General features: G+C 47.3%; 5 protein-coding genes across 5 annotated transcripts in view; 3 read left to right on the top strand and 2 right to left on the bottom strand.

Annotated features, from left to right (window-relative positions):
• Positions 1 to 34: 34 nt before the first annotated feature.
• On the top strand, positions 35 to 1,436 carry LOC108612822 (enkurin). Its single transcript, XM_018005844.2, has 2 exons — positions 35 to 325; positions 397 to 1,436. The coding sequence occupies exons 1-2, from the start codon at positions 232 to 234 to the stop codon at positions 1,230 to 1,232; spliced, it is 930 nt and encodes a 309-aa protein (XP_017861333.1). The 5' UTR covers positions 35 to 231; the 3' UTR covers positions 1,233 to 1,436.
• Positions 54 to 4,007, bottom strand: LOC108612809 (uncharacterized). The gene is made up of 4 exons (XM_089468304.1): positions 3,866 to 4,007; positions 2,548 to 3,567; positions 1,638 to 2,482; positions 54 to 1,574 (listed from the first exon to the last, which is right to left on the bottom strand). The coding sequence occupies exons 1-4, from the start codon at positions 3,903 to 3,905 to the stop codon at positions 1,422 to 1,424; spliced, it is 2,058 nt and encodes a 685-aa protein (XP_089324430.1). The 5' UTR covers positions 3,906 to 4,007; the 3' UTR covers positions 54 to 1,421.
• On the top strand, positions 3,892 to 4,814 carry LOC108612830 (acyl-coenzyme A thioesterase 13). The gene is made up of 2 exons (XM_018005853.2): positions 3,892 to 4,029; positions 4,161 to 4,814. The coding sequence occupies exons 1-2, from the start codon at positions 3,943 to 3,945 to the stop codon at positions 4,515 to 4,517; spliced, it is 444 nt and encodes a 147-aa protein (XP_017861342.1). The 5' UTR covers positions 3,892 to 3,942; the 3' UTR covers positions 4,518 to 4,814.
• On the top strand, positions 4,681 to 5,294 carry LOC108612831 (acyl-coenzyme A thioesterase 13). Its single transcript, XM_018005854.2, has 2 exons — positions 4,681 to 4,812; positions 4,873 to 5,294. The coding sequence occupies exons 1-2, from the start codon at positions 4,723 to 4,725 to the stop codon at positions 5,212 to 5,214; spliced, it is 432 nt and encodes a 143-aa protein (XP_017861343.1). The 5' UTR covers positions 4,681 to 4,722; the 3' UTR covers positions 5,215 to 5,294.
• Positions 5,216 to 12,470, bottom strand: part of Pxn (Peroxidasin) — a 33,150-nt gene continuing 25,895 nt past the window's right edge. Inside the window, exons 8-9 of the mRNA XM_018005811.2 lie at positions 12,224 to 12,405; positions 5,216 to 8,158 (exon numbers count right to left, since the gene is read on the bottom strand). Coding sequence (XP_017861300.1) covers positions 5,506 to 8,158; positions 12,224 to 12,405 — 2,835 coding nt within the window. The 3' untranslated portion in view covers positions 5,216 to 5,505. The remainder of the gene's footprint in view (positions 8,159 to 12,223; positions 12,406 to 12,470) is intronic.

The following is a 12,470-nucleotide window of genomic DNA, read 5'->3' as shown; positions in this document are numbered from 1 at the left end:
ATTTGTAATGTTGCTAGAGCAACAGTCGAATTTGTGTAGCAACCATTTGGAAGTTTTTCGAAACTAGGCAACAATGAACTTAGTTACATATATAACTTATTTAATTACTAGCTAGCATTACAAAAATATTTTCAGTACAGTACAGATTTCGACAGATATAATATATATCTTAATAAATATATATATATTTTTTTTATGCGCAAAAAGCAGGAAATTTCTTAGACTAAAGTCATGTCGCTGGTCTATATAACACATCACAATGAGAATATTATGGACATGGAGCGCGCTCCCGAGAAGCCGCCGGAAGGGGAGCCAGTAGTCCATGGTAGGAAGAGAGCAAAGTGAGTTGTATTGATGGAATATGTAATTTACGCCTCCTGCCCCACTCCTCTCTAGAAACATCCGCTAAGGCAGCTATTGTGGCCAAGGAGCGACGCGATCGTCTGAATATGGAGCACAAGAAGCATGCCGTTATCATGCTCAAGGGAGGCGTCCGTCTGCTCACCGATGCCAAGAAGGCACATCATCGCACCATGGGCTGTGCCAATGTGCCGCTCGATCCGCCGTGCGCCTTCTTGCGCAAGAATCAGGGCATCAAGTGGCGTCGCGAGAATCTGCATGTCTGCCCCAAGGGCGGCAACATGCCACCCCTGCCGCCGATGGGCAAGAAGATTAAGAAGCCGGACATGGTGCCCAATTTTGTGAAGCGTAATATGACTTGTGCCGCTAACACCGTGCGCTGTCCGCCACCGCCACGCTATGTGGACACGCCCACTGGCACTCGCCAGAATTTATTGAATTCGGGCATGGTGCCGCAGTATGTTTGCCGCAAGGACTTTGGCAAGGTGCCCGTTTACATACAGAAGACCAAGGAGATGCTCAAGGATGCACACCTTGTCTGCTGCAAGGAGCGAGCTCGTCTCATGGAGTTGTGTGGCGGTGTCAAGCCATCGGATTCAATGGCCGCCCTGACTCAGCCAGTGCGCACCGATGGTGCCCCACCTGAGATGCCCGGCATGCGCATCATGGACCAGGAGGAGCGCAATGAAATACTTGACGGTCTGCGCGCCCATCTGAATGAGATGACCAAGACATATCAGTCGATGCCCTTGCTGATCGACAGCGAGAACAAACGCCAGCGCAAGGGCAAGCTGGAGTGCGACTTGCGCCAGCTCGAGCAGGACATGCTGCTGCTGGAGACCAGTCCCATTATCTATGTTTCACTGTATTAAGTTACGTTGCCTAATTACGCTAACGAGCACTTATAATCTAAGTTCGAATAAAAATTTAACAGGTACATTTTAAGTTTCAAGCCCATATCAAAGCAGCCAAGTTTCAACTAGCTGAATTACAAACAGAAAACTCTAGTTGAAGCTTGCGGCATTGATTTGGTGTTGAAATTTAGAAGGCACTGTTCAAGTTTATGCATCCAATAACTCCAAGGCGTAGCTACCATGACAGTAGGGACACAGTAGCGTGCTGCCGGGTGGGTACAGCTCAAGAAGCAGCTGCTTTTCCAGCAAAACCTGACGTCCACAGAGCGTGCAGTAGTGACGTTCCAGCGAAGGACTCAGCTGGGGGAGTACAAAGTCGATTAGATATGGATATTTTTAAGATATATTCAGGTAGATATGCACCTGCATATAAGAGATCGCGCATAGAAGGTTTGGATCCTCCAGAGTTATTCGTATCTCTTTCATATTCAGCTTCAGCTGCAGCTGCTCAAATTGCTCCTCCATTTCAACAAGAAGCGCACTCTTGGTTGCCACATGTGTTGCCTTCTCACCCAGTAGCTGCTGCTTTAGCTGCTGTCGAATTCGTTCACTGGCTGCCAGTTGACATTGCGCCGACTGCCGCTGGAATTTGGTCAGCTTCTTCTGCTCGCTCAAGTATTGGAGACGCAGTCGCATATGCGTCAGCTCAATCATGTTCAACAGAAGGTGAAATTCCTGTTCGGTTTGCTCGACGAGAGATGGATTGCGTTGATCACGCTGTATTGTAATTATGGCTTCCAAGACGTGGTACTTAAGCTGCAGCCGTGCCTCTGTGGCCACATTCTCAAATGCGAAGCCATCGATTGGCGCATAGCTGAGATACTCATCCAGCTTGGTCCTTTGAAAGATATCCCAACGTACTTCCACCAGCAGATCCTTCCAGCTGTTCATGGATACACTAGGCGTGAGGCAGCGATCTAGCTGTGCCAATGCATTACTTTCTTCTATTTTGCAGACGTGTGCGTATACCAGATTACGGCGTATCGCCTTGTTGAACAGATACTCTTTGTTGCGGGTGGAGAGAATGGTAATGAAGTTCTTGTTGGGACTGCACCATATGCCTATTGGCAGTTCGTTCTCCGTATCGTCGACGTTGACCGAGCGCATGCTTGTGCTCAGCTGGCCGGGCTTGTGGCTGAGCTCGACCAGGCTTAGCTGTCCGCGGGCGGTGACCAAAGCGTAATTGTTGTTCGCGACGGCGCAGAAACCTTTTGATTATGAGAGGAGTATTATAAGGAGGTAATTAATAAGCAAGATTGTGAATATAGTTCACCTGTGATCTTCATGCCACCTACGTGTAGTCGGGTCTCCAACCACTTGCCACTCGCCTGCCTAGGCATGCACCAGATGAGCAAATGCGCTGCCTTGCAGCAGGCTATATAATAGCAATCTCTTGTCGGACAGTGCGTAATCACAGCCTGTTGCAGGCCCAGGTGATCCGGGCGCAGCCAAAGAGTCTTGACCAAGCAGAGACCCTCTCCCTCTGTGGCACTGAATCTGTAGAGATGCACTAGACCATTGTTGTCGCTCACAAGCAGCAGATCCTCGTAGCTCTGCATAAAGCAAATGCGCCCGAGAAGTGTCTGTAGTTCACTATGGGCTAAAATCGTGGATGCATTGTTGCATAAAGTCAATGTCCAAATACTGCCGGCAGCTGTGCCCAGGACGAGCACATATTTCCCGCCTTCTACTGGTCGCCAAGCGAGCATGGTTATCCAACTGCGATCCATGTAGGCCTGGTAGTGTCGAAATGTCTTGATCTTTGCAGCTGGCACTTCATACGGGCGCTGCAGGTTGTCCCGTAGTGTGGCGACCACATCGAGACCATTCCGGTAGTGCTCCCAGGCAGGTTGCTCTGGGCGCTTAGTCAACAAATGTAGTGCACCATAGCTGTTCAAGGTGGCCATTAGCATTTGCCCATCGGGCAAGAGGTGGTCGGCCAGCTTGGCGGCAATGAGATTGGGCACAGGCACATCCTGTGAATAGATTGCTGTGTACACGGAATCCAGACTGATGTGTTGCTGCTCCAGGACATTGCCGTTTTCATAGATATACTGGAGATTCACTTGTTCCGCCAGCAGGTCCAGTGGTCGTATTTTGTTGTCACACTTCCAGCTGGTCACGACATACGGAAAGGGCAGCTGATGGCTCAGCTTGCAGCTTAATTCGAGAGTAACTAGCTCCGCCTTGGAGCCCAGCAACGATATACAATTGCCATCGTTTGTATATGAAACAAAATCATGGACTAAATCCTGCCTGACTTCATATTTACACAGGACTTGAAAATGCAGAGCTGTTAAATAAAAGCAAAAGTATATATTAAGCAATTAAGTCTTCCTTTGCAATTTATTGCTTTTAATGCCTTTTCATTTAAATATATTTGCTACTCTTTAGTTCTTCCATTCAGTACAATTATCACACGTTTGCCGGGCGATGCAAGCGCAGACGCGTACAGAGCGAGCAAAACAAAAATGCGTGAATCTCACATGTCTCACGCTCGTCTAGACATTTTGTTACTTACACAGTCACACCATTCTCACACACACACATATTCACATTGTAAACTTTTCATTTTGCTCAAATTTATTCACCTTTGCCATCGCTAGCGTTTGCTTCAGTAGCTTTCTTCATTTCAAAGCGAATGGACAGCTAGAAAAAGCTAGCCGCAATGTCAGTTAAGAATGGCGTTGAAATGGTTAAAAAAGTAGCCGAATTTATTTCCAAAGGCACCAGTTTTGATCGCGTCACTCAAATGGTAAGTGACAGCCGAAAAATTTGTGTAAGGAAACGACGGAAAACAACGCACTGCACTAATCAGCTGAAACTTTGTTTCGATAAATTATGTAAGCAGGACTATCGATAAAGCGCTGTATTTGAATGTTGCAGGTTAAAATAACGAGTGGCGGCGAAGGGCGTTGCGTGGGCGAGTTTACGGTGGCAGCTGAGCATTTAAATCGCTTGGGCTCCCTGCACGGCGGTTTAACGGCCACCATATTAGATAATGTAACTACATACGCACTAATGTCTAAGGGCTCTCATCCCGGCGTTACCTCTAGTCTAAGTGTGAGCTACGTATCTGCGGCCAGACCAGGAGATGTTATAGAGGTGGATGCGAATACGCTGCATGCTGGACGCAAAATGGCATACATTGAGTGTGTGCTGCGCAATAAAGCGGATGGCAAGATCATTGCAAAAGGTGGACAAACCAAATACGTGGATTTCAACACAGAGTCAAGCAAATGAATGTAATCAGTTGTAAAACTAAATAAATAAGAGATAACTCACTTAGTTGTCTCTGTCTGCCATGGAAATGAGATGAGCTCCTTCATCTGTTGAATGTGGAGAACCATAAACTATCGATAGTCTGCAGCACTAAAACGCTCGTCTCTAGAGCTTATTGTTATGATTGTTTTTATTTGTTATCTACGCGTTTCGTAACAACACAAATATGGGCACACGCAAAAAGGGCTTGGAATTTGCTAAGCATATATCTGAGATTATAGCCAAAGCGACAGGATTTGAGCGGCACTTGGAAAAGGTTGATTGGTTGTGTAAGCGTTGGACTTGATGGATTTTAATGGACTCAATCATTTGTTAGGTAAAAATATTGGATGGCGGCGATGGAATTTGCAAAGCAGAATTTACAGTTGCCCCAGAGCATATAAACAAAGCTGGAGGATTGCACGGCGGCTATACGGCCACTTTAGTGGATATGATAACGACCTATGCACTAATGTCGAAGCCCTGCCATCCCGGCGTCTCGGTAGACATTAATGTTAGCTACCTGAAAACGGCTCGTGTGGGCGATGAGGTGCTCATCGAGGCAAACTTAGTGCGGGCTGGTAAAATGCTCGCCTTCATCGACTGCCAGCTGCGGCACAAAAAGGACAACTCAGTGATAGCCAAGGGAACGCACACAAAATACGTGAACTTTCAGTAGATAATTTGTGCTAAGTTTTGATACTGTGCTTTATTGTTTACAAGTGTAGCAGTAAATATTTAGTTAATTTGTTTAATTAATTGCTTGTGACTCTCTGTGCGTTATGGTTAAGAGTGAAAGACGGCTTCCATTCGATAAATTCTATAAATTTTGTGAGCGTTTAAGATAAAAGTCGTTTGAATTACGTTTCTATGTTTAATCTCAAATGGAAGCCGGCTTTTAGTGTTAATGTGGCTACTAAGTTTAAGAGGGGCGTTGATTAATTGTTAAGTCGATATGCAAATAGCTGTCTCAATTGTCCAGCTTCTTTTTGGTTGGCATTGTGGGGCAGTGCGGGCAGCAGGCCTCTGGCGGTGTCAGCGGTTCAATGCCCGGCGGGCAGCTGACCTCGCCGCACTGTTGGCGCAGACAGTTCACCTGGCCATGGAAACAATTGCACTTGGTGCATACATCCGGCGTCCAGACCTCGTTGTTTAAACGCGTGGTGCCCTTGTCATCGACGCAGTGGCTCCGTTTGGGTTTCACCACCGTGGGCTGGGGCGGAGCAGGCGCCACTGGTTCAGCTTCGACTGCATTGCAGGAGTACTCCAGCTTGCGCAGTTTCTTGTGCAGTTTTTTCAGTTCCTTCTGGAAGCTACCAATTAGATCCTCCAAGCCGCTAACACGCTCCTCGTTCACCTCGTACAGCGCCTCCAATGAGCTGTCGTAGCTCTCGGCAGTGGGAACCTCTTTGTCGCTGGATACATCACGCTTCTGGCGCTGACTACGCTTCGTGTAGGTCTGTGGCACGAATGTGTCGAAGAGCGCTGGCTGGCTGTTGCAAGTGCCGCACTCCTGCCACAGATACAGATTGATGCCGGGTATGTCCTCGCATGGCTTATACCCGCCCTGATGCTTGGCCAGTATGAAGACATTCTCCGTTACCTGATCGAAATTGTCGCCCACATCGCAGAGCACGCGTCCCAGGTTGGCCTGCTTAATCTGCACCAGCTGCTCGGGCTGGAAGACACTCGGATTCTCGTAGTAGAAGCGATCGCCATCCCGCAGCCGTCGGAACTGTTCCACCAATAGACACTGGAAGAGTGGGCCCACCTTGCCGCCCTCCACCTGATCCTCGAGTATGCCGCCCAGCCAGACATCAATGTTATCCGGATGACCATAGAGTTCAGCCAGCTTCTTACGTATATCCGCATTGGTGATCTCACCAGCCAGATCCTCGAAGTCCGTGGCCACGCTCAGATTGCAGAATTTCCTATAGACATTATAGCCGGGAATGCCGTGATCTCTGCCACGCTGTATGTTGATCGCAGCCAAATCGAGGGCCACAGCGTGAGCCGTCTGGAAGAGTTTCTCCGTCAGCTCCGTGTTCAGATTCTGATCGGGTAGCTTGAGCTTGGCGGGCACAGCGAGCATGCCGCGCATCAACGGATCCACTCCACCTTCATAGGCCAAGCGCCATGGAGCAAAGAAGGCCTTGTGGAGCTGCAGATGTCCCTGTGGTATGGGCTGGAAACTGGAGTTCAAGCGATGCAGTATGGGATTGATGATGGTGTGGCCAAAGCGCAGAGCAGCTGTTGCGAACTCATTGGCTATGCTCGGATTCACCTGGGGATTGTAGCCACGATATTCGCCCAACATGGACATGCCACTCTCGCCAATGATCAGAGGCAGCCACTGCTTGAACGTGATGTGCTGCATCTGAGCGCCCACAATCTTGCGCGACTCCTGGTACAACGTGTCGCCATCCCAGTGGGGATTGATCTCGCCCAGCTTGCGGGCAATGCGATTGTGCTCACGCATCCAAATGGTGTGCATGGCCAGCAGACCCACCTGCTCGTTGACTCGAATGTCTCCGGACACGAAGCAGTTCATCTGGTTCTCGTCCAGATTGCGGCGACAGTCCATGCCATCCTGTGGCGCAGCAAAGGGCAGCATGTCCTTCTGATTGGGGAAGTGGACGCCGACACGGAGCAGACCCTCGTCGGAGCTGAGGTTGCGCAGCTCCTGGGCGAAGGCCGTATTGTAGCCATACACCTGGGAGGCGTCTATATAGGCTGTCAACTGGTTGATCTGCTCGCGATGCTGAACACTGTCGAAGAAGAGGGAGGTCATGCCGGAGCCGCAGATGGCACTGGACCGCACCACGTCGATGCAGCGACGATTCTTGACGCGCGGATCATTCGGTGGCACCTCAATCGGATAGCAGGGTGGCGCCATTTCGCAGGTCTTCTTGCAATCGACACCATCCCAGCTCTCGGAGCTAACTGATGGTATGGCATGATCCAGATCGTGGTCCAGGAACTGACCCCACTGCATGACCATGTGGGTGATGCGGGCATCGGGCGTTATTTCCTTTGTGGCCACCAGTGAGGTGGATACCAGACGAGCACTGGGCTTGGGATGGCCCGCATACTTCAGGCCCTTGGTCCAGCCCACGGGCATGCTGAAGCCGTTCTCGTAGATGGGCGGAGCAAGGCGTCTGAAGGCAGTCAGGGAAGCGCCCCACGTGGGATGCATCAGATTGTTGCAAGTGCCCTCAATGCTGCGATATTTCGAATGGAAGCACATGTCCGTGCAGTTGGGCATCTCGCGATGCTCCATGCAGCCGGACAGCTCAGCCACCAGGTGCAAATGCTCCCGCGATAGCAGATCCCTGAACTCGTACTGCTCACTCTCCATGGTCAGATTATCGCCCTGCTGCACATGCTTCCTAATGTTGACCAGCGTGCGCTCATAGATCTCTGCGGCTCGTGCCAGCTGCCTGGCCTGGCCGGTGGGAAACCGGAAGACGCGCAGCAGCTCGCCATAGTTGGGTGGTGCACGCGACGAGCGATTGGAGAAGAGCATATCCAGGGTGTTATTGATGGCCATGTCGATTTCCTTGGCCGCCTCGGCGAAGGCAATGCGCACATAACGATCTCCAGGTGCCAGATCCACATTGTTCCTATGGAAAGGGAAGAGAAGAGAAGAAATGTGATTACAGGAAGGAGAGAAGATGACACCAGGGAGTAGAAACAAAAAAGAGACAAGCCATAAATACGAATTAGCTTGTTATCTCAGCATGAACTTAATCAAGACTGATGATAATATGCAAAAGTTTTAGTTGCTTGAAAAGTTGCCACCAAATTCCATAATTAATATTAAAAAAAAAAAATAGCCCGACTTTTCACAGTTACACCACGCTCTCTACTCCCTATTCCATACTTTAATTGCAATTAATTTTGCCAAGCATCGGAGGTGGCTTAAAATGCCGTTGTCTAATAAAAAGCCAGAAGCAAAGTTTACTTATTTTTAATTTTTATTTTCATTTCTATTTTCTTGCTTTTTTCAAGTTTTATGTTGAGCTGCTCTTCGGCCAGCGGCAGTCGCTGACTTGGCAACGAGCGAAATTATGCCACATTCAGTTGGTTTTTCTTTCTTTTTTTTTTCTCGTTGTTACAGCAAGGAAAATCCGCGCCAAGCTCTGCGCGGGAGGCATCAACAACAATTCATTCCACAACATTCTATGTGGCGTTGGCCGTCGCCGTTGAAGGAATTTCCCTTTTGGAAAGTTTCACTGTGTAAACTTTGCCATTGTCGGCGCGGTAGGTAATAACTTAACGACCATAATACACCCTGTTGCACCACAGCCACTGCTCAGTGCTTACCACTATCAACTATCGCACTACAGCGACTAAATGGCAACCACTGCCAGCCAACTGCAACAACAACTACATTTACTCGCAACTACATTTTTCCTCTCTCTCATCCTCACACAGACTCACAGACTTTATGTGTGCCTTTCTGTGCTCACTGCCACAGCCATTTTTGTGGCTGCGCTTTTTCTGGCATGCCGGTGCTTTTGTAATACCCTAACTTTTCAAGTCATACAGCGAATATGTCATGCAGTCGAGCATCTGTATATTTAAAGCTTAAAATGAAAAGTTGTTCATGTAACAGCTTTGTTGACAATTGTGTTTATTCGTTCATTCATTCAAATTAGCTTTTGACACGCAACAATTAGTGCTGCCAATCATATGTCAGACACCAGACCATGCTGTTCTTCCTTTAAATCTGCCTGGCTTGCTGATCACACACAGCCATTCTGTTATGCATATACAACATTTCTGCCATTCAATGCTGCAAGGCTCGCCTACCTCACTGTTAAAAGGCTCTCTCAGTTGGCTCTGTTACTGTTAAAGCAAATTAACAGCCCTCTTGCCAGCATCAGATTTTCGATATTTTCATACTAAGATCAAAAATGTGATGTCGCATTTTCAAGTTGATGGACCGCTTGGCATAAGCTGGTTTTATTCAATCCTGCTGGCTGAAAAGCCAAGAAGTACCATTTATATAGGCAACACAATTGCCATGCCTCTGGAGCTGACATAATTTGAGAAAAAGAGAAAGCAAGTCAAAAGGTGGGCTGTCTATTCGTTAGGCTGCAAATTAAAGTGCAGGCAGAAATAAATGGAATTGAAAGACGTGCATAAATAATTTCTGCTCTCATTTAGTAAATATTTAAGTTAAATAAATAAATAATATTGAGGGCTTAAAACTGTACCACTGCATTATAGAGCATATTACGAGTCGCATGTCTGGCTTACATTCGTGAGTCTTTTCTTGGATTTTCGCCCACTATATGCCATTGTGTGTGTGTGTATATGTGTGCCACATGCTGTGGCAACGGCAACGTATTTCCGTGGCCAGCATTCCCGCCAACACCTACGTCTCCAGCAGACCGGCAGGCAGTAACAGGATAAGCTTTTGTTTTACGCCAGCATTACCCACAACTTGGGCGGATTTCAGTAGCTGCTGCTCCGGCGGCTGCTGCTGCTGTTGCTGCTGCAGCAGCTGCCTTTTGCCATTGTTGTTGCTGCCACTGCTGCAGGCATTCAGCGGTTTTTGCCTCACTTTTTGTTGTTGGCTTCGGCGACGTTCGCAGCAAGCATATTCCGTTAGCCATTCTGGGTCTGTGACTCAGCATAGTTTTTCACTTTTAACGTTATGCGTTCTCTTCTTTTCTCTTTCTCTTCCTTCATCTTTTTTGTTTTCAATTTTGCAGCCTCCTTTGCTGCGGTCTAGCGACTGAGGTTTGCCCCAGCGTAATGAGTAAAGTTTCTAATGCTGCTGGCGCAACAACGTAAGCGGCTGCCACGCTCACACACCCACACACCCACACACGCACACACAGCTGGCATTAAATGATGCGTGCACACAGCCTGCGCTGACTCATAGACGGAAGCAGGTCATATGGAAGAGCCAGAAAGATTGCTCCTTTGGCTGCTTTGGCTGCTTTGGCGCTGCCTTTGCTTTTTGCATTATGCATTTAAAAATTTTGTGCTGCGTAAGCAAAACGCCTTTCGGTTAGCTGCTTGGTTCGATGCGGCTGAGAGATTTGTGGCCTTGGCTTTTGGTTTACCTATGGCTTGTGCGGCTTTTGCTTTATCATTGCCAGCGCACAAATTGATTTACGTTGCACCAAAGACTCTCAACAATTCCATCTTGAATCCCCAAAAAAACGAAGCCCACAAAATGAACCAAATTGCAAGTGACAGAAGAGAGAGTTAGAGAGGGAAAAAGAGAGAGAGAGAGAGAGAGAGAGAGACAGAGACATAGAGTTGTCCCATGAACAACTTGTCAACTCAATTTCAATTTGGGCAATTTGGACAACTTGTGCGGCTGTCTCAGCCTCTAAGAACTAAACTCCAGCTCTCCTGCTCTCTCTTTCTATCCCCTCTCTCTCTCTCTCTCCATCTACCTCTCATGTCGTGTGCATGTCCTTCTGTCCGTTTGTCACGTTTTCTTGTAGTGTGTTGGCACGTTTGGCTAGGCTGCCAACTGGCACAGGCAAGTTTTTTGTGCTTTCCTTGTCGGCGCCTTTTGATGTCTTTTAGTGCATATTTTATATGCAGTTTAGCCAGCAGCACAGTGGGCCGCAACTCAAAGAAACAGCATCAATAGTTGATGTACTTTCTACGATCCCCCCAAGCGTTTGCCCTAATCTCTGCAATTTTAGTTTTAGCTCTTAAATATGCCGAGCCGCTCGGGGCATAAAACCAGCCAACGATTTTATATTATTGTTAGGCGAGGGCGGTTTGGCAGGCATGCGGGCTGTAAAAGGAAGATGAAAATTTTAAAACTAAAATTTTCTTTGCCTGAAGTTTGCTAGTTGGATATTAGTGGCGACGATTTCTCTTCCTCATTTCGGCGAAAATCTGCAGAGCAAGCCACTACATCGTCTCTAAATTCTAAATCTCTACAGTCTACGAGAATGTATTGTAATATATATATAGTATGTTGCTTTTGCTACAGTGGCGCCATCGTGCGGCGAGTGTAAGTACTAATCGAACTGTCCTATGGAAATGAAATCATAACGAATCTGTTGGAAGACCCTAAGTAGCTATCTGTCTCTCTCTCCCACTCTCTCTTTCTCTTTTTTCTCTCTCTCTCACTCACTCACTCACTCTCTTTTTCCCTCTCTCTCTTACTTTCATGATACTTCATAAGTATTCAAAAACTTGTACCTAGGGACTTGAGTGGATCTATCTAAATAAAAACTTTCATTTCATTTCTTTTCCTTTTATATACTCAACAGAGTTTATCATAAATTTATGTCCAACTGTGCTGCACAGTGGCACCAAAGCTAATACAATAAAAGTGCACTAAGCCGCTTAAATGTTTTTTTTTTTCTACTATTCAATTAGTTTTCAGAAAACTTTAGCTGCGCTCGCACCACCGTGTTGCACTACAAGTGCTTATAGCTGCGGTGGTGCCAACTCTACTTACCTCTCCCCATTATCCACACCACTCCCCAAAAAAAAGCCCAAAAATTTTCAATTAATTAAGCAAAGTTTTTTGGGCTCCGCTCTTAACTGCGTTTTAAGTGCTGCTTTTGAGTGCTGGCAGAAAGTAGTTTGCTTTGAGCGAAACTTGGCCGCTTTGATTTCATTTTCATTTTCCTTTTCCTTTTGTTTTTTGTTTTTTCTTTGGTTTTTGGTTTTTGTTTTTTGTTTTTCGACTCACTCACCTGATGGTTATCAGAGCGGAAGCCGTGGCCCGACCGAATCTGTTCTTCAGCTGGCACTCGTAGCGTCCGCCGTCGAGGATGGTCACATTCTTGACAAACAAACTGCCGGTGCCACTTATTTGATATTTCTCAGTCAATTGGACGTTGGGATCGATGAGGCGTCCATCGCGACGCCAAACAATCTGGCAATCAAGTTGAAAGTCGAAAGATGAAGTTGCCGCGCCAAAGTAGCAAAACGGCAGCGAGG

The sequence above is a fragment of the Drosophila arizonae genome, chromosome 4, assembly GCF_054131065.1.
Source record: "Drosophila arizonae isolate 15081-1271.41 chromosome 4, UAZ_ARI_1.0, whole genome shotgun sequence".
NCBI classification, from domain to species: Eukaryota; Metazoa; Arthropoda; class Insecta; order Diptera; family Drosophilidae; genus Drosophila; species Drosophila arizonae.
Note: the sequence above shows the minus strand (reverse complement) of the source record. Positions and strands in the feature narration are given on the sequence as shown.

Coding starts and splice junctions, on each gene's coding strand:
- LOC108612830 (XM_018005853.2), top strand. CDS start 3,943: ATGTCAGTTAAGAATGGCGTTGAAATGGTTAAAAAAGTAGCCGAATTT. Junction 4,030..4,160: donor TTGATCGCGTCACTCAAATG/GTAAGTGACAGC, acceptor TGAATGTTGCAG/GTTAAAATAACGAGTGGCGG.
- LOC108612822 (XM_018005844.2), top strand. CDS start 232: ATGTCGCTGGTCTATATAACACATCACAATGAGAATATTATGGACATG. Junction 326..396: donor AGGGGAGCCAGTAGTCCATG/GTAGGAAGAGAG, acceptor ACTCCTCTCTAG/AAACATCCGCTAAGGCAGCT.
- LOC108612809 (XM_089468304.1), bottom strand. CDS start 3,905: ATGAAGAAAGCTACTGAAGCAAACGCTAGCGATGGCAAAG. Junction 3,568..3,865: donor AAACGCTAGCGATGGCAAAG/GTGAATAAATTT, acceptor TTTATTTAACAG/CTCTGCATTTTCAAGTCCTG. Junction 1,575..1,637: donor GCGCGATCTCTTATATGCAG/GTGCATATCTAC, acceptor GTACTCCCCCAG/CTGAGTCCTTCGCTGGAACG.
- LOC108612831 (XM_018005854.2), top strand. CDS start 4,723: ATGGGCACACGCAAAAAGGGCTTGGAATTTGCTAAGCATATATCTGAG. Junction 4,813..4,872: donor TTGAGCGGCACTTGGAAAAG/GTTGATTGGTTG, acceptor ATCATTTGTTAG/GTAAAAATATTGGATGGCGG.